Source organism: Thalassophryne amazonica, chromosome 14 (genome assembly GCF_902500255.1).
Source record: "Thalassophryne amazonica chromosome 14, fThaAma1.1, whole genome shotgun sequence".
NCBI lineage: Eukaryota > Metazoa > Chordata > Actinopteri > Batrachoidiformes > Batrachoididae > Thalassophryne > Thalassophryne amazonica.
The window spans coordinates 53227086-53246268 of record NC_047116.1 but is presented as its reverse complement, the minus strand read 5'-3'; the positions used below and the strand labels follow the sequence as shown (position 1 = coordinate 53246268).

Sequence of the window (19183 nt, the reverse complement as noted above, 5' to 3'; positions counted from 1 at the left end):
TTGGAGGTTTTCAGCTCGAAACAGGCTGACGACGGCGCCTCGGAGCGCAGCGCGATGTCCCGCTCCGTGGGAAGTCCTTAAAGCGACAGTAACACTCCATAATGTTTCATCAGCCATTAAAATTTTCACCAAAAACCAGATGAATTTCTCAAATGGTGTCCACTTCGATGTGCCTCACAGGTTCTGAAAAAATTTTGATAAAGCAAAGCGCCAGTCTCTCAGGAAGTTGTCAGACAAAGGGATTCCGACAGGAGGGGTGGACCACTCCTCACTCAAAGCCTGCCCACAGGCGAATGACGTAACCGACAGGCATGAAAAAACTCTCGCATGCCCACGAGTGTTCAAGGTTGTCTGATGTAATCGCACGTGATTCAAATCCATATAGTTTTTGAAAAAATAAAAAGGTCCGTTACTTTTCTCACAGACCTCGTAATTGACAAAAATCACAGTTTGATCATAAAATTTTTTAAAAAGAAAGTTGTGTTGAGTATGACAACTCTTCTTCATGCATACATAATTTATATAATTTCCTACAACATTGAATGTCAATTCTGAGGCTGTTCAGTTAAGAATATTCATGTTCTAAGTTTATAAAAAACTTGTTCTGTAAAATAGTTCCTTTACTATTGTGATCAAAAACATTGACTCTCAATTCTGAGGCTGTTCTGTAAATATTCAATCATACACTTAAGAATATTCATGTTCTGAGCTCATTAAAAAACTTGTTCTGTAAATAGTCCTCTTACTTTTGTGATCAAAAACATTGATTTGAATCTCAATTTTGAGGCTGTTCTGTAAATAGTTTTCAAATAAACAATAACTATAGCAACTTCCGACCAATCCATATCAGTTTCAAACTTAAAATAATGTACTGATTTAAGGCCCAGCCATTTCGAGTTAAACCACGCCCACTTCCGGTTCAGGCCTCGCCCACTACGAGTACAGATACAGACAGCTACAGATACAGATATTGCAGCCACAGACTGAAAGCAGCACAGCCCTTTGACAGCAACAAGTGGGACTACAGATCACTTATTTTAATGCCCAGTAAATCATGATGAGTGGTGGGAGTTCGCCCAACCAGTCCACATGTGTTTTGTGGATCTGGAGAAGGCGTTCGACCGTGTCCCTCGGGGCACCCTGTGGGGGGTGCTCCAGGAGTACGGGGTCCGGGGTCCTTTGCTAAGGGCTATCCGGTCCCTGTACGACCGCAGCAGGAGCTTGGATCGCATTGCCGGTAGTAAGTCAAACCTGTTTCCAGTGCATGTTGGCCTCCACCAGGTCTGTCGTTTGTCACCGGTTCTGTTCATTATTTTTATGGACAGAATTTCTCGGCGCAGCCAGGGTGTAGAGGGGGTCTGGTTTGGGAACCACAGAATCTCGTCTCTGCTGTTTGCGGACGATGTGGTTCTGTTGGCTTCGTCAAATCAGGACCTTCAGCGTGCACTGGGGCGGTTTGCAGCCGAGTGTGAAGCGTCCGGGATGAAAATCAGCACCTCCAAATCCGAGGCCATGGTTCTCGACCGGAAAAAGGTGCTTTGCCCTCTTCAGGTCAGTGGAGTGTCCTTGCCTCAAGTGGAGGAGTTTAAGTATCTCGGGGTCTTATTCACGAGTGAGGGACGGATGGAGCATGAGATCGATAGACGGATCGGTGCAGCATCTGCAGTGATGCGGTCGCTGTATCGGACCGTCGTGGTGAAGAGAGAGCTGAGTAGCGGGGCAAAGCTCTCGATTTACCGATCAATCTACGTTCCGATCCTCACCTATGGTCATGAGATTTGGCTCATGACTGAAAGAACGAGATTGCGAGTACAAGCGGCCGAGATGAGTTTCCTCCGCAGGGTAGCTGGGCGCTCCCTTAGAGATAGGGTGAGGAGCTCGGTCACTCGGGAGGAGCTCGGAGTAAAGCTGCTGCTCCTCCACGTCGAAAGGAGTCAGTTGAGGTGGCTTGGGCATCTTTTCCGGATGCCCCCTGGACGCCTCGCTGGAGAGGTGTTCCGGGTGCGTCCCATTGGGAGGAGGCCCCGGGGAAGACCCAGGACACGCTGAAGGGACTACATCTCTCGGCAGGCTTGGGAATGCCTTGGGGTTCCCCCAGAGGAGCTGGGAGAGGTGTGTGTGGATCGGGAGGTCTGGGCGGCTTTGCTTGAGCTGCTGCCCCTGCGACCCGACTCCGGATAAAGCTGGAGAAAATGGATGGATGGAGTGGTGCTGCACATTATGTATGACAGTTTCCCAACAACAGAACAATTAACAGCCTTGTTTAGGGTGGAGGGTCAGATGCTGCTGTGCTATCTCCACCCGCACTGTTTGGTCATACATGTAGAAGGATGTCTTCATGGGCTGCTGGGATGTCAAACCTTTAAAGACCAGGCAACATCCTAATTTGTTTCAAATTTCCAAGTTGTATTTAATGTTTCTTAAAAAAACAAAACAAAATAAAACTGAAATCAAGCAGACACACAGAGCTGATTACAATGCCCCCTTCAGCATGGTTGATGTCCCATGCATGTGGCCCTAATGGCACAATGGCGCTGTGCCATCATGTTGGGTCTTAGCACTGTCATGCAGATTTTCAAATTTAGTGTGTTCCCTCTCTGTTTCCCCAGATAATTATTTCTTGATGTTGTTATGAGTTTTGGAGCTTTCCGGGACCATATGCTGGAGCGGTTAGTGACATCATCAGTCAGCCTGTGCATGCACACGAAGGCAGCATGGGCTGTAGAGTGCAGCTTTTCTCCAAAAGTCGCAAATAAACAGGCTATACTAAAATACAAAATGGATGAAATGGAGCCTGATAATCACAAAATAGGGGTAAAATATAATGAAATGGAGCAGACTGACCAGACTGACTCCAAATATGATTAAATATGATTCAGTTAAGTACTTTTATTTAATTATTTTTAAGCAAAATGGCGCAGACTGACCCATTGAATGAAGTTTCATCTCTTGAACGCCAGATGGCGCACCTGCCCCTGCTACATGTACTGAGTACATCTCCAAAACCTAAACAATTAAATAAAAGTACTTATTTGGAGTCAGTCTGGGTCACTCTGCTCCATTTCGTTACATTTTACCCCATTTCGCTCCACTTCGTATGGCCCCAAATAAACCTGCTGTGCACCCTGTTGATAAACAGATGAAAACTCTGATCAAATCCAAATAAAGGCATTTTTAAACTTAATTCAGTTAAAGTGTGCATCGTTTTGCTTTGTCTGTGAGGTGGACAGCAACCAATGGATCAACACACCACGCCGTGTGTTTTTAAAAATGCACAAACACACTGCTTCTCTTTAGATACACAATAGGATTATTTCAGATGATCAGTGTGGAACCTTTTTCTTTCTTTCTTTCTTTCTTTCTTTAATATTTATTTCATTCATTTAAAAGAAAAACAGAAAAGCAAAAAACAAAAGCACCACAATACCAGAATGAAAAGGAGCAGAAAGAAGAACAAGTCTTATGATTTCTGCCCCTTTTAACAATACAATCTTTCAATATCCAGCATCATAGTCAACATTATTTAACAGATTGCATTTCTTTAACTTGTCACATACCACTGACCCATTTCATAATTATGACCATTAATTAATAGATTACATCACTGACAGGTTACATTTAAACTTAAGACACTCCAAACATTATTAACAGTTTACTTTTTTTTTTTTTTGACTTTCTTGCAGCCCACTGACTTACTTCATAGTTTCATACTTACTTAATACATCTAATTTAATATGTTTTTTAAATAATTTAAGCGACCTTAATTCTTTAATTTCTTTATTAAGATTGTTCCATAATTTGACACCATTTACTGCAATACTCCTTTCCTTTACTTTGGTTCTAAATCTTGGTTTTTTAAAGACTTCTATTCCTTTCAATTTATAACTACTTACTCTTTTTTCAAACATATTTTGAATGTTTGTTGGTAAAGTATTTTTATTAACTTGGTACATCGTTTGTAATATTTTCAAATCAACTAAATCATGAAATTTAAGTACCCTATACTTAATAAACAATGGATTAGATGAATCTCTAAAACCACTGTTACTAATCACTTTTAAAGCTCTTTTCTGCAAAATAAATAAAGGTTGTATATAGGTTGTATATGTTGATCCCCAGATTTCTACACAGTAAGTTAAATATGGGACAATCAATGAATTGTACAATGTTAATAAACCATAACTATTTAATGAATATTTTACTTTATGCAAAACAGCAATGGCTTTCGCTATTTTTCCTTTTATGTAATTTATGTGTGACTTCCATGTAAGATCTTCATCAATCATGACTCCTAAAAATTTCATTTCTTTTACCCTTTGTATATCCATTCCATCTATTTGTAATGACACATTATTTTCTTTCGCTCTATCATTAAACAATATGAAATTTGTCTTATTAATATTTAGTGACAATCTGTTTATATCAAACCAATGTTTAACTTTTTCCAACTCTGTATTTATCACTTGTGCTACTTCCTGTATATCTGATCCAGAGTAAAACAGCGTTGTATCATCAGCAAATAAAATGCTGGCAAGCACATTGGATGCATTCACAAAATCATTGATATACAAAATAAACAGTTTGGGTCCAAGTACCGATCCTTGTGGTACTCCATAAATAATGTTACACAATTCTGATTTGGTATTATTTATCTGAACAAACTGTTTTCTATTTTCTAAGTAGCTTTTTACCCACTGATGTGCAACACCTCTTATTCCATATTGTTGTAACTTGTGGAGCAATCTTGAGTGGTCTATAACATCAAAAGCCTTTTTCAGGTCAATAAAAATACTTACAAAATAATCCTTATTATCTATTGTTGTTGATATTTTCTCTATTAGTTCCATAATTGCCATAGCTGTCGAATGTTTTGTTCTGAATCCATACTGAGCATTATTTAAAATATGATGTTTCTCAATAAATTTATCCAATCTTGTTACAAAAACTTTTTCCATAATTTTAGAAAACTGTGGAAGCAATGATACTGGCCTGTAATTAGAAAAATTATGTTTGTCTCCATTTTTATATAATGGGACTACCTTAGCAATTTTCATTTCATCTGGAAAAACCCCAGTTGACAGAGACAGATTACAAATATAAGTAAATGGTTCAATAACAATTTCTATTATACTTTTTACAGTCATCATGTCTAAATCTTCATGGTCAGTTGATCTTTTGCTTACACAGTTTTTTACAATATTTCTTATTTCATCTTTTTCCACATTGTCCAGGAAAATACTATTGACCGTATTTACCAATGTACATAATTTATCTTCTATTATTGGTTTATTTCCCACCAGACTTGACCCTACATTTGAAAAATAATCATTAAACCCATTTGCAACTTCTTTTATATCATATATCTCTTTATTTTCCTTAACAAAGTAATTTGGAATAGTTTCTTTCGTTCCATCACTATCAATCACACTTTTTATAATTCCCCATGTTACCCTCATATTATCTTTACTCTTATTTAGTTTTTCACTGTAATAATCTTTTTTTTGTTTCCTAATTATTGTTAATAGTTTATTTTTATATTTTTTGTATTTATGTTCTGATTCCTTTGTTTGCAATTTTAAAAAGCACCTGTATAAATAGTTTTTCTTTGCACAAGCTTTTTTATTCCCTTTGTCAGCCATGGTTTATTTACTCTTTTCTTACTAATTTCAATTAATTTACAATTTTTATTGTATGATTTCATCAATATTTTCATAAATGAGTTATATGCTACATTAACATCACTGACATAAACTTCTTCCCAGTTTTGATTTTTAAGGTCATATTTTAATGCCTCTAAGGCTTTTACTGACTTGTCTCTTTTAAAGTTTATATCAGTTTTTTTGTTGTACCTATTTTTATATTTAAATATTGAAAAAATTGGTAAATGGTCGCTAATATCTGTCATGAAGATCCCATTCTTGATAATTTCATCTGTTCTGTTTGTAAATATATTATCAATTACCGTTGCACTTTGCGATGTAATTCTGGTTGGTTTTGTTATCAAGGGGAATAACCCCAAACTATACATTGTATTCACAAAATCACTTGATCTTTGGCAGCTGGAGCTTTCTATGTTAATATTAAAGTCCCCACACATAAAAAGCGTTTTGTTTTTAATTTGATGGAATAATTCAATTATTTTATCTGTAAATTTCACAACACAAGAATCTGGTGCTCTGTATACACAACTAACTAAAATATTCTTAGATGTTTCATGTACAAGTTCCACTGTTACAATTTCTATGACATCATTCATAATTGTCATTTCTTCAACAATTGTACACATCAGATCTGTTTTTGTATACAGAGCAATACCACCGCCTTTTTTATATCTTCTGTTTACAAAATACAGCTCATATCCCTCCATTTGAACTTCATCCATGAGATCATCTTTAAGCCAAGATTCAGTGATTGCAACAATACTAAATCTATTTTTAAACTGATTTAAATAATCTTTTATTTGTGACATTTTACAATACAAGCTTCGACTGTTTATATGTATGAGTGACAGGGTATCTTCTGCAATTTTTTCACTATTCAGCTGTTCTACTGTATAATACTCACAACCAATCGTTTTTAAGTCAAATATACTTTCATCAATATTAGTGTCTATGTCATATATTTTATCCTCTGTTTCCATGTTTGATCTGATTTTTTTTTTCTCTTAAAAGGCTTCATTTTACTCAGTGTGCCCTTTGTAATAGAGGTGGGTGGATCGATCCTAATATCGATAATATCGATACCAATGCTGATATTGATATTGAACAATCCTCATGTAAAAAGATCGATACTCAAACTTTTTTTTCTCTCCCGCACGCACTGACTGCTGTGCATGCAGATTCATCAAAGTCTACTCTGTCTGTAAGAGTACCGCTGCGCTGTGTCACACAATATGGAGCAGCGCACCCTTGTATTGTGGTTTGTCAGCCCTCTACCTCAGGAGATTTTGTTTAAAATTGTGTTGAGTGATATTTTTTTAAACAAAAATGTTGATTGTGATAATAAAGTATTTTGTTGTCACGTACAATGATTGGAGAAATTGTATCCTAGGTCTTTTGGATCCTTTGGATGTGAAGCTTAAATATGAAAAAGTATCGGTATCGGTATCGATATCGGCGATACTGGGCCTGTATTTATTTGGTATCGGATCAATACCAAAATTCCCGGTATCGCTCACCTCTACTTTGTAAGGTTCTACCTTCTGCTGCTACATTGATTGGCTCCTTACACCAGTTACGTGCATGCTCCACATCTTCTTCTCAGTTTTTGGTGAGGATGATGTAGTGCCAGATACAGGTTTGGCAGATATGCTACAGAGTGTTTACATAACACATTTTGAGAACAAAAAAGGTTGTATCTGATTCCGTGTGGAAAAGGCCTTAGTTTGTAATTTTAGATAAGATGTAAAGTTAAAGTTGGCTTCAGAAAATGGCTTCCACTGGTACTTGAAAAAAAGACAAAATGCTAGAACTTATCCCTGAAGAGGGGGGGGGGGGGGGGGGGGGGGGGGGTCTGGAAAGGTGTAGCCCCCAGTGTGTGCCTGACCAATAGTGTCATCATGCTTTACATTTCTGGGGAGAGCCCTGGTGTATATGTAGACACCATCCTGATTTACAGAAATTTTAGGCCTCAGTGGTGAGTCGAGTTACCCTCCGTAGACAGTTCAGCAGGAAACCTGAGAATGTTACCCATAACAGTTCTGTAATTTTATTTTCTGAAGATGAATGGAAAGAAAATCCCATTACATAAGGTAGTAGAGTTCCCCTCCACTTTCACAGTGTATAGACACATGCGCACGTTCTACCTCAGCCAATAAAACACACACACACACACACACACACACACACACACACACACACACACACACACACACACACACACACACACACACACACACACACACACACACACACACACACACTTTAATTTGTACTATGGTGGCGTTTTCTAGTGTGAGTGCATAAGCTAGGGCTCCAAGTTCTTTCATCCACTTCCCACCTTTTTGTAACCCTGTTTTGGGCAAAAATCTTTTAAACGGCCAAATTTACAGAGCTCAAAATCATCAAAATTTACATTGCTCTCAGGCATTATTACATGTTTTGGGTAGTTGTGAACTTTGATCCAGCCCAACATGCACTGCGCATACTTAGATGCTGAATTGGCTTATTCCATCACACGGAGAACTACAGTGGGCCTCATTGTCAGCATGTTCACAAGTCATCAGAAGTTGGAGCCATGCAAATCGGGCTGAAGTTGCAAATATCTGTCTGAATATCTTTCCAGTCCAGTCCAGACACTTTTTCTGACTAAAACAAAAAATCCTTTGTTTTTTTTGGTCAGAATAGCATTAATTTGGGTCAATTATTTGAGTTATATAGGTTTTACCTGAAAAGAATTGTGTCTGGACTGGACAGATATTCAGACAGATATTCGCAATTTCAGCCCAGTTTGCAGTTGTAACCCATTTTTTTTTCAGTCAAAACATATATTAATTATCTCCTTGGACCAAATTAATGCCATTCTGGCCAAAAAATAAAGTTGTTTTTTTTTTTTTTCTGGCCAAATAAGTGTCTGGACTGGACAGATATTCAGACAGATATTCACAATTTCAGCCAGATTTGCAGTTGTAACCCAATTTTTTTTCAGTCAAAACCTATATTAATCATCTCTTTGGATGAAAAGAATGCCATTTTGACCAAAAATTAAACATTTTTTTTTTCAGCTGAATAAGTGTCTGGACTGGACTGGACAGATATTCAAATATTCACAATTTCAGGCTGATTTCCTATATTATGCATCTCTGTGGATCCACTGGATGTCATTCATACCAAAATTAAAAATATAATAATAATAATAATAATAATAATAATAATAATAATAATAATAATAATAATAATAATAATAATAATAAAAGTTGTCAAATAAGTGTCTGAATAAATAACTGGTAACTGAAAAGGTGTCTGGACAGATATTCTGACAGATATTCACCATTTCCCCCAGATTTGCAGTTGTAGCCTCTTTTTTTTTCCCCAGTCAGAACCTATATTAATTATCTCCTTGGAAGAAAAAAAAAAAAAAGCCATTTTGACAAAAAAATAAACAAACAAACAAACAAAAAAAAAAAATTCAGCCAAATAAATGTCTGGACTGGACTGGACAGATATTCAGACAGATATTTGCAATTTCTGGCCAGTTTCCTATATTATGCATCTCTGTGGATCTACTGGTTGTCATACAAAAAAAAGAAAAACAAATTGCAGAATAAGTGTCTGAATAAGTAACTAGTAACTGGTAATCAACGTCACTCTGGTGGTTGTAATAAAACAAGCCTTTAAAACTATAACAAACGAATCCCCGAGTTAAATAAAATAGACTTTTCTCGTTATTACGTTTGTTTTGGGGCGGATTCTTAGTGTGGCTCCGCCCACGGGCGCAGGTGTGACTTTATGGGCGTGTCTACGTCGGCGTTTGGGATCCGGAAGTTTAAACTTTCTCTGAGCTGTGTGTACTTTACCCGGCGGTTTAGTTTGGACCGCAGTGGTTTTCCGAGGAAGTCTGGCTGAAAGGGGAAGCAGAAATAAAGCGGTTTGTTTTGGAGTAGTGTTGTGAATGTCGTCCGCCGGACCCCAGGAGGAGGCGCGGAGCCTCGTGGACAGCTCCTCCGTCCACGGCAGCTCCGACGCGCTCAACTCCTCCAGCGTCAACCGCATGTTGATGGAGTTCCTCATGTACTTTGGCAGAGCCGTGCTGCTCCTCTACCCAGTCTACCTGACCGGGTACCTGGGCCTGAGCATCAGCTGGGTGCTGCTCTGCATGCTGATGGCCACCTGGTGGAAGAAGAACAGACAGCGGAAAGACGCTCGCTTCGGATCCGCCATCGAGTTTGTGGACAACGAGAAGCATGTCATCAACAAGGAGCTGAAAAGTGGCTTACAGATGGCATCCTGGGTAGGATTTACTTAAAAAAAAAAAAAAAAGTTAAGAAAAACTAAATCTTTTAAATTCAATGTTGCCAGATCTTTCATCAACAAGCAGTGTGTTGAAGCGCAAAAAGTATCAAAAACAAAGTGTCACAAATTTGTTTTCCAGCTATACACTGCGTAAACATCGTTTGCATTAATGGCAGAGTAATAGCTAGTAGAGGTTTGCGATACCAGGAATTTTGGTGTTGCTCCGATACCAAGTAAATACAGGCCCAGTATCGCTGATATCAATACAGATACTTTTTCATATTTAAGCTTCATAGATCCAAAGGATCCAAAAGACCTAGGGTAGAATTTCTCCAAACATTGTACGTGACAACAAAATACTTTATCACAATCAACATTTTTGTTTAAAAAATATCACTCAACACAACTTAAAACAAAATCTCCTGAGGTAGAGGGCTGACAAACCACAAGACAAGGGTGCGCTGCTCCGTGTTGTGTGACACAGCGCAGCGCTGCTCTTACAGAGAGTAGACTTTGATGAATCTGTGTGCGCAGCAGTCAGTGTGTGTGGGAGAGAAAAAAACTGCTTGCATATCGATCTTTTTACACAAGGATTGTTCAGTATCAATACCAGCGTTGGTATCGATATTAGGATCGATCCTCCCACCTCTAGTAACTAGAAGAGAGCTCAGTAGAGGGCACAACTACAGAGAATTCCCCCCACGCTCCCAGCATCTCGCACGCACACTCACACAATGGGGAAAAAAATGCTGTGTTTAAGGAAGTGTGTGTGTGTGGGATCTGTCCCGATTTTGGAACCAAAACTGAATGGTTTCTTCGTTGGTATGTGCTCCGCCCATAGATTAAGTTTCATTAGAGCTGGTTCGTACATTTGTACATAATCCTCATGACAGTCAAACCAACAGACAAGTCATAACATTGTAACTTTTCCTGAGGTAATAAAGCAGAAACAGCTTCAGTATAAATTGTCAAATCATGCGTGATTATCTGTAGTTTAGGTATTGTGTGAGATATATACAAGCAACTACAAAAAATATAGGCAACTTCACAAATAAGCCAAATGCTGCTTATAATAAACAGATGTGGCAACATAGCTTATTGCTAAAAGGAAATGAAACAGCTTGTGTGTTTGCTACAGTAGTGCCTTGCTCAGTAGCACTTCAACAATGACTTTTCCTTTTCAGGTTTTCTAAAATAAAAATAAATTGTCCCAGAAACTTTTTGTGTTTTTTAAAAACCAAAACCCTACAAGCGAACATCAAAGGTAGTTTGTCATTACTGCGTTGGCAGTCGTGTGCAGGTGACTTGTGCAATGCAAACTGGTTAAACTGCTCATGTGACACTGTTGCCTTGACAACATGTGGTTTATTTGCATGGCATGCCAGGTGAGGTAGCGAATCAACATAAGTATTCATTTAAAAGGTTTCTACACCGAAATACACATTGGCGACAGTCCTTTTATCAGCAGCAGGAATACAGTGACTCAAGATGACGCAAAAAGCAAACTCCTAAGATGGATTTGCCAAATTTGTACCATGCTCAATCTGTGTTGTCATTTTGTTTTAAGCATACTTATTAAATGTGTAACAAGGCTGCAAAATTAGGTTAAAAATATCAATCAATTTCAAATGTGAGATTTGGCAAACTGAAACTGGTCAGACTGAAAATACTCCAGCGCATGTTGGCATAGTATCCTTCTACACCTTTATTCTTTAAAAAAAAGGTTTATCTGGATTGCAGACTGTTGCATCATATACTTTTAGAGGTGTTTCTTGGGGAAAATAAGTTGACTGACTGGTGAGGCTCATGAAGGTGTACTTTGTTGTAACTTCATGTTCCAGTGTTTGCATACATATCAAGAGATGGATTGATTTTTTTAAATAATGAATAAACCTGTATAGGCTCAGGCTAAATAAAAAAAAAAAAGACAAGAATAATTTCTGACATCTAATTTTACAACTGTGTAAACAAGTTTATATAGTGTGTGTGTGTGTGTTAGCTAAAAAACATTTTATATTCAGGTTTCCTCAACACTACAGTTTATGTTACCAAACAGTATGTATGTTAAGTCAGTTACTATATCTGCTTTATTTCCATATATTAAAGATAATAGTTACAAGATAGTTGTCAGTTTTTATTTACTATGTCAAAATTTCAGTAGGTCGGACATTCTGAAAATTGATGGAATTACTTTGAAAAGTTCTAAGTAAAGGAAACCGTACACTGTACAAACATACAACAGGATATAAGATGAACTGACACTCAGTAAAAGCCCGTATGTGCATGTGCCATATTATTGTATTGTCCCTGTGTTGAACCACTGAAGCTATTTTTGTTAAGCTTTATTTCTGCTTTGCTAGAAATAACAGAATTGTAGTCAAAAGGAATGGGGGCTTATATTTGTAGGTGGTGAATTTTGCCCATGAAATTGTTGTTCATATGGTGGTAGGTACTTAATTTAATTTAAGTTTGAAGAAAATCTGAGATGGTTGCTGCCACAGCCTGTCTGATTCTTAGGAAGAAAAAGGCTTGAAATGGTTTTCAACATGGATTATTTGTCCGTTACTGAAATAATTCTCTTTGCATAAAAAGTTATTTGTAAACAATAAGCACACTAGATTCTTTGACACAATATATAAAATTAATCTCTTACAGTCCAGTCTTCTCACTGCAAAGCAGCTTTGGTAAGCCCCTAATAATGTGCCCTTCCCTGAAATGTTTTAAAATCAGTTTTTCTTTTGTGCATTAGTTTGTAATTCAACAATTTGTCCTGATATATAATGATTCCTTTTCTTTTTTTTCAGGATCACACTAACCAGTTTAATTATTGGTTGATTTTAGGTTTTGATTGGACAGATTTAGTTTAACTTATCTTTTTAAATCAAGACTAATTTTAGTAATAAGAGGTTAAATTTTGCATTACACCCATTAATTAAGAAGTAAAGCTTCAATTATGATACTAACGATATTCTCCTTAGCTTGCCAATTCTCACTGTTACCACTGTTATGGATGTTGGAGTGTCTTTATCAGATGGCAAATCAAAATTAATGAATGAATTTATTTAGCACATAGACTCAACAATAACAAAAAACTGATACACAAGACAATTCCACAGTGACTTGTATGGCCAAAATCTGTAAGTAATATTTGGAAATCATGTCTGTTTGTAACTTATATTTTCTTTTTAATAGGTTAATTTCCCTGATGTTGAGAAAGTTGACTGGGTTAACAAGGTACAGTATCAGAACACAATGATGGGCTACCTTGATTATTGAAATGTCAGATTTTCACATGAGATTTGGATGGCATCATAGGATTAAGTAACTCCATAAAAACGATTGCACATTCAGCTGTGAAATTTTGGGCTCTGATAGACAGAGGTAAGGATCAGTGAACCTCCTATTTTGGGCCATTTTGGTATCTTTAAACAAGTTGTCACAGGATCCCGGGGGCCACTAAGACCAGTGTTACTTGTTCTAACAGCATGTATCTTTCATTGTTAAACAGTTGGCATTTTGCTGATCAAGTTAGGTTTCTTTTTGGTTGTTTTGTGTCATGTAGTAAGCTGTCTGTCAAACAAAAGAAAAATAACACACTTTGGAATAATGGGCCAGTGCCTGGATACTAGACAGCACATTTTGTATTGTATGCTTTTTGGTTTTGTATGTATAGTTGTGTTTTATGTGTATATATGGCTTGTTTCAGTGTAGATTGCCAGTAATAATCAGTAATCATAGTGTAATTTAGTAGACTGGAAATACTTTTAAGTGACCATTTAAATTATTTTGAAAATTAATGAAAGTGATAAAATTGTTTACTCTCTGGCAACTGGTTCAATTAGAAGCAGTTGCAAATAGACAAACCACTAAATGTATCCAACATAATAATTTAAGCTAATTTCCAAACCATTTTAATATCAGTCTATGTTGCATGCGTCCTAGCAAGAACATAAACTAGCATTTGTAGCAGAGTTATCCACTATTGTACTACAACTGATTGCTACTTACACAAATCTGTTTAAAGCAGTTTTTGTCAATTTACAGAAGAATTTTATAAAATGAACTGATGCATAACAGCTGTTGATATTAGCAGCCATAAGCTAGCATGGATAGCATAATACTGAGCTGGTTATGATAGGTAGCTAGCATGTTACAAGCCAGTAAATGCAACTGTTGTGTGAATGCATGTATTACAACTATCTAGTATTGTCATGAATAAATTCCAATTATGTTGTTTGTCAGAACAGTTTATTGGGCAGAAATTTGTTAAAAATTACACTGCGACAGTGTTGAGACTTCCATAGAACATTACATGTTTGTTTATTTATTTAAATTATGTTTCGTTACCAGCAAAGGCTGAACAAATTCTCTGGATTAGGCCTGAGTTTCAGGGTTTACAGATAGTGCTTGGAATTAATTCAGGTTTTTCATCACATAAGATTTACTGTCACTGATGTATGATAGATGCAAGCAGCTAGTATGGCAGAGCAATCATTTTGTGAGCTTGCTCACAGATATCTAGTTAAGTGTCCTTAGCTTACATTATAAGTGACATAATATTTCTGATTTGATGGTGAAGTAGAAGTGCAATGTGTTTTCCCATGTGTGTACTTTTTGAGTGTTCAGGTGGTGGAGAAGGCATGGCCTTTCTTTGGAATGTTCATGGAGAAGCTCCTCAAGGAAAACATCCAGTCTACTATCAGAATGACCAATGCTACATTAAAAATATTCACTTTCACCAAAGTCCACTTTGGGCACATAGTAAGTCAATACTTAATGGTCATATTCATCCAATTGTTCTCTGTGAGCCCATTTATGCTCTGTGTTGTATTGATGGATTTTTATTGTGTCCCAGCTTCTTTCTTTGAGTTGTTTTACATCATCACAGAGCCATTCCTGTTGATTATTAAAATAAAAAGTTAAATGGTAACCAGTTGTTAATTTTCTGTGTTGGTTAGTGAACTGTGAACTTTGCACTGCTTTACGTGAATTATTTCTTAATTCTCAGCCTCCCAGGATTACTGGAATTAAAGCATACACTGATGAAGTGGATCACAGGGAGGTGATTCTGGACATGAAGATAAGGTTGGTGTCCTAAATTGAGCCATTTCTGTTTTGTTGCTAAAGAATGACAATAATCAGTATAAGTCCATTATAGTACATAACTCTTATTAGCTAAACTGCAGGATTGTCTTACAGACATAAAGACATGGATGACCTCTAATTTCCTGCTTTTAAACTCAGATAAAACTGAAGTTATTGTACTTGGCCCCACAAATCTTAGAAACATGGTGTCTAACCAGATCCTTACTCTGGATGGCATTACCCTGACCTCTAGTAATACTGTGAGAAATCTTGGAGTCATTTTTGATCAGGATATGTCATTCAAAGCGCATATTAAACAAATATGTAGGACTGCTTTTTTGCATTTACGCAATATCTCTAAAATTAGAAAGGTCTTGTCTCAGAGTGATGTTGAAAAACTAATTCATGCATTTATTCCCTCTAGGCTGGACTATTGTAATTCATTATTATCAGGTTGTCCTAAAAGTTCCCTAAAAAGCCTTCAGTTAATTCAAAATGCTGCAGCTAGAGTACTAACGGGGACTAGAAGGAGAGAGCATATCTCACCCATATTGGCCTCTCTTCATTGGCTTCCTGTTAATTCTAGAATAGAATTTAAAATTTTTCTTCTTACTTATAAGGTTTTGAATTATCAGGTCCCATCTTATCTTAGGGACCTCGTAGTACCATATCACCCCAATAGAGCGCTTCGCTCTCAGACTGCAGGCTTACTTGTAGTTCCTAGGGTTTGTAAGAGTAGAATGGGAGGCAGAGCCTTCAGCTTTCAGGCTCCTCTCCTGTGGAACCAGCTCCCAGTTCAGATCAGGGAGACAGACACCCTCTCTACTTTTAAGATTAGGCTTAAAACTTTCCTTTTTGCTAAAGCTTATAGTTAGGGCTGGATCGGGTGACCCTGAACCATCCCTTAGTTACGCTGCTATAGACTTAGACTGCTGGGGGGTTCCCATGATGCACTGTTTCTTTCTCTTTTTGCTCTGTTGGCACCACTCTGCATTTAATCATTAGTGATCGATCTCTGCTCCCCTCCACAGCATGTCTTTTTCCTGGTTCTCTCCCTCAGCCCCAACCAGTCCCAGCAGAAGACTGCCCCTCCCTGAGCCTGGTTCTGCTGGAGGTTTCTTCCTGTTAAAAGGGAGTTTTTCCTTCCCACTGTAGCCAAGTGCTTGCTCACAGGGGGTCGTTTTGACCGTTGGGGTTTTACATAATTATTGTATGGCCTTGCCTTACAATATAAAGCGCCTTGGGGCAACTGTTTGTTGTGATTTGGCGCTATATAAAAAAAAAAAAATTGAATTGAATTGAACTCTGCCAAGGCTGAGACGCTGCATTGTTAGTGTTGTAAAATATTCTGAATTCACTAATATTTTGGAGATCTGCACAAAATGTCATTGTATGTGCTCAGACAATCTGATCTTTAGAAAAATTTGCTACCACAAAGTGTTAAACTGATATAAATTTCTTTAATTTGTATTGAGATTCACCACTAAATGTAATTATTCCCGTGTAGATCCAACATTCTCACATTTTCTTGGTTAATTATTGAATACTGAGTTAGAATTCTGTACTTTTTGGATGTTTTGGACACACTTTCATCATGGAAAGGTGTGACGGGTACTAGTGTATGTTGGTACAAACCTCCAGCAGCCTGCTGGGACTATTTAATGGCAGGAACAGTCCTGTCAGACACACTCCCACAGTGGATGTAGTGAAAGTTTTAGAGGAGTTAGGTGTGTCTTTGTATGATCTTGTGCTGTATTCACATGATGGTATGTAGGAGAGAGAACGTGGGATCTTCTTTTTCAGTGAGATGAAGCTGGAAAGCTCTTATGGCACTGACCATGAGAGATAAAGCCCCAGATTGAATTATGTCCTCAGTTAATTTCTCGCTTTTACTTCCTGTAGCTGCAGTCAGGAGTGGGATGTTGATTTAATTACAAAGATGGACTGCAAGAGAGTGATTTCATTTAGTTAGTTTATAGTTGTTTCTAGAAAGCATCAATTACTGCGCTGAATGATGTTCACGGCATTACAGTCGTGCACATTTTTGGTTTTAATACAACATTATGCAAAACATTAAAATGCTGCTGCATTTTTCTATTAAAGGAGAAGAAAACCCACTGATAATTTACAATTGAGTTGGTAGATTATGATATTGAGAGCCCATATGAAAAGTTGTAGGCTTGTGTGATGATTTAAATGTTAAAGTTAAGTGTTTTTGTATGGCTGGTCTAAAGCCACCAGCAGGCGGCCATGTTGGCTGCTATAACAGAGATGTGTGATGTCACACGGGCACAGAGGTTCAACACTCCACCAGTGTCACCCTTCATTATAGAAGGGGCAAAGCACGTAAGAGGCAATCGACATCCTGGATCGTATCGGGTTCCGATACCGACGTAATTCGCGGATTGGAATTTCCCGATCCAAACTGCAGGATTTTCCACTCGGAGCCGCACCTGTGAAGCTGCAGCTCACTCGGAGCACTGCTGAAGAAAACAGCCAATCAGAGATTCACCACCAAAATCCTTCAGTGTTCACCCAGTTACTCCATGAGCGCTGATGAATTTAGTTTATTTTACAATTGAAAGGCTTCGTATTTGCTCAGTAGGAAAACAGCAGAGAGGGAGAGAGGACTTTTACATCAGCGCATGTTCGCCACCTGTGGCTTTCTGTGCCCATAGTATGTCACAGCAGTGCCACAAGCACCCGGGTTTTTTTTTTTCCCCTGATTGGTTAGAGTTGTGTCAGTGGCGTCATTTATGAAATTGTCGAATTCTGCTTAAATGCTGACTTTCGAGGCAGATATTTCAGTTGTAGACGCTGCTTATTTTCATTGGTACGCATTAATTGTTAGTTTATAGCACAGTCTATCTTCCCAGCTTCATTTTATCAGTGGGGTTTCTTTTCCGTTAAGTAAATACAGTGAGGAAAATAAGTATTTGAACACCCTGCGATTTTGCAAGTTCTCCCACTTAGAAATCATGGAGGGGTCTGACATTTTCATCTTAGGTGTATGTCCACTGTGAGAGACATAATCTGAAAAAAATCCAGAAATCACAGTGTATGATTTTTTTAAATAATTTATTTTTATGTTACTGCTGCAAATAAGTATTTGAACACCTGTGAAAATCAGTTAATATTTGGTACAGTAGCCTTTGTTTGCAATTACAGAGGTCAAACGTTTCCTGTAGTTCTTGATTGTTTTCACACACTCCAGCAGGGATTTTGGTCCACTCCTCCATACAGATCTTCTCTAGATCTTTCAGGTATGGAGTTTCAGCTCTTTCCAAAGATTTTCTATTGAGTTCAGGTCTGGAGACTGGCCAGGCCACTCCAGGACCTTGAAGTGCTTCTTACGGAGCCCCTCCTTAGTTGCCCTGGCTGTGTGTTTGGGGTCATTGTCATGCTGGAAGACCCAGCCATGACCCATCTTCAATGCTCTTACTGAGGCAAGGAGGTTGTTTGCCAAAATCTCACAATACATGACCCTATCCATCCTCCCTTCAATACGGTGCAGTCGTCCTGTCCCCTTTGCAGAAGAGCACCCCCAGAGTACGATGTTTCCACCCCCATGCTTCATGGTTGGGATGGTTTTCTTGGGGTTGTTCTCATCCTCTAAACATGGTAAGTGGAGTTGATTCCCAGAAGCTCTATTCTGGTCTCATCTGACAACATGACCTTCTCCCATGCCTCCTCTGGATCATCCAGATGGTCACTGGTGAACTTCAAACGGGCCTGGACATGTGCTGGCTTGAGCAGGCGGACCTTGCTGCCCTGCAGGATTTTAAACCATGACAGCATCATGTGTTACTATTGTAATCTTTGACTGTGGTCCCAGCTCTGACCAGGTCCTCCTGTGTAGTTCTGAGCTTTCTTAGAATCATCCTTCCACTTTCTAATAAATAATCATAACAGTTGTTGTCTTCTACCAAGCTGCTTGCCTGTTGTCCTGTAGTCCATCCCAGCCTTGTGCAGGTCTACAGTTTTGTCCCTGGTGTCCTTAGACAGCTCTTTGGTCTTGGCTATGGTGAACAGGTTGGAGTGTGATTGATTGAGTGTGTCAACAGGTGTCTTTTATACAGGTAACAAGTTCAAGCAGGTGCAATTAATACAGGTAAAGAATGCAGAATAAGAGGGCTTCTTAAAGAAAA

General features: G+C 38.1%; 1 protein-coding gene across 1 annotated transcript in view; it reads left to right on the top strand.

The window, feature by feature from the left end:
- The first annotated feature begins 9473 nt into the window (after nt 1–9473).
- esyt3 (extended synaptotagmin-like protein 3) overlaps nt 9474–19183 on the top strand; it is a 51192-nt gene continuing 41482 nt past the window's right edge. Inside the window, exons 1-4 of the mRNA XM_034186233.1 lie at nt 9474–9948; nt 13143–13184; nt 14577–14711; nt 14959–15035. Coding sequence (XP_034042124.1) covers nt 9610–9948; nt 13143–13184; nt 14577–14711; nt 14959–15035 — 593 coding nt within the window. The 5' untranslated portion in view covers nt 9474–9609. The remainder of the gene's footprint in view (nt 9949–13142; nt 13185–14576; nt 14712–14958; nt 15036–19183) is intronic.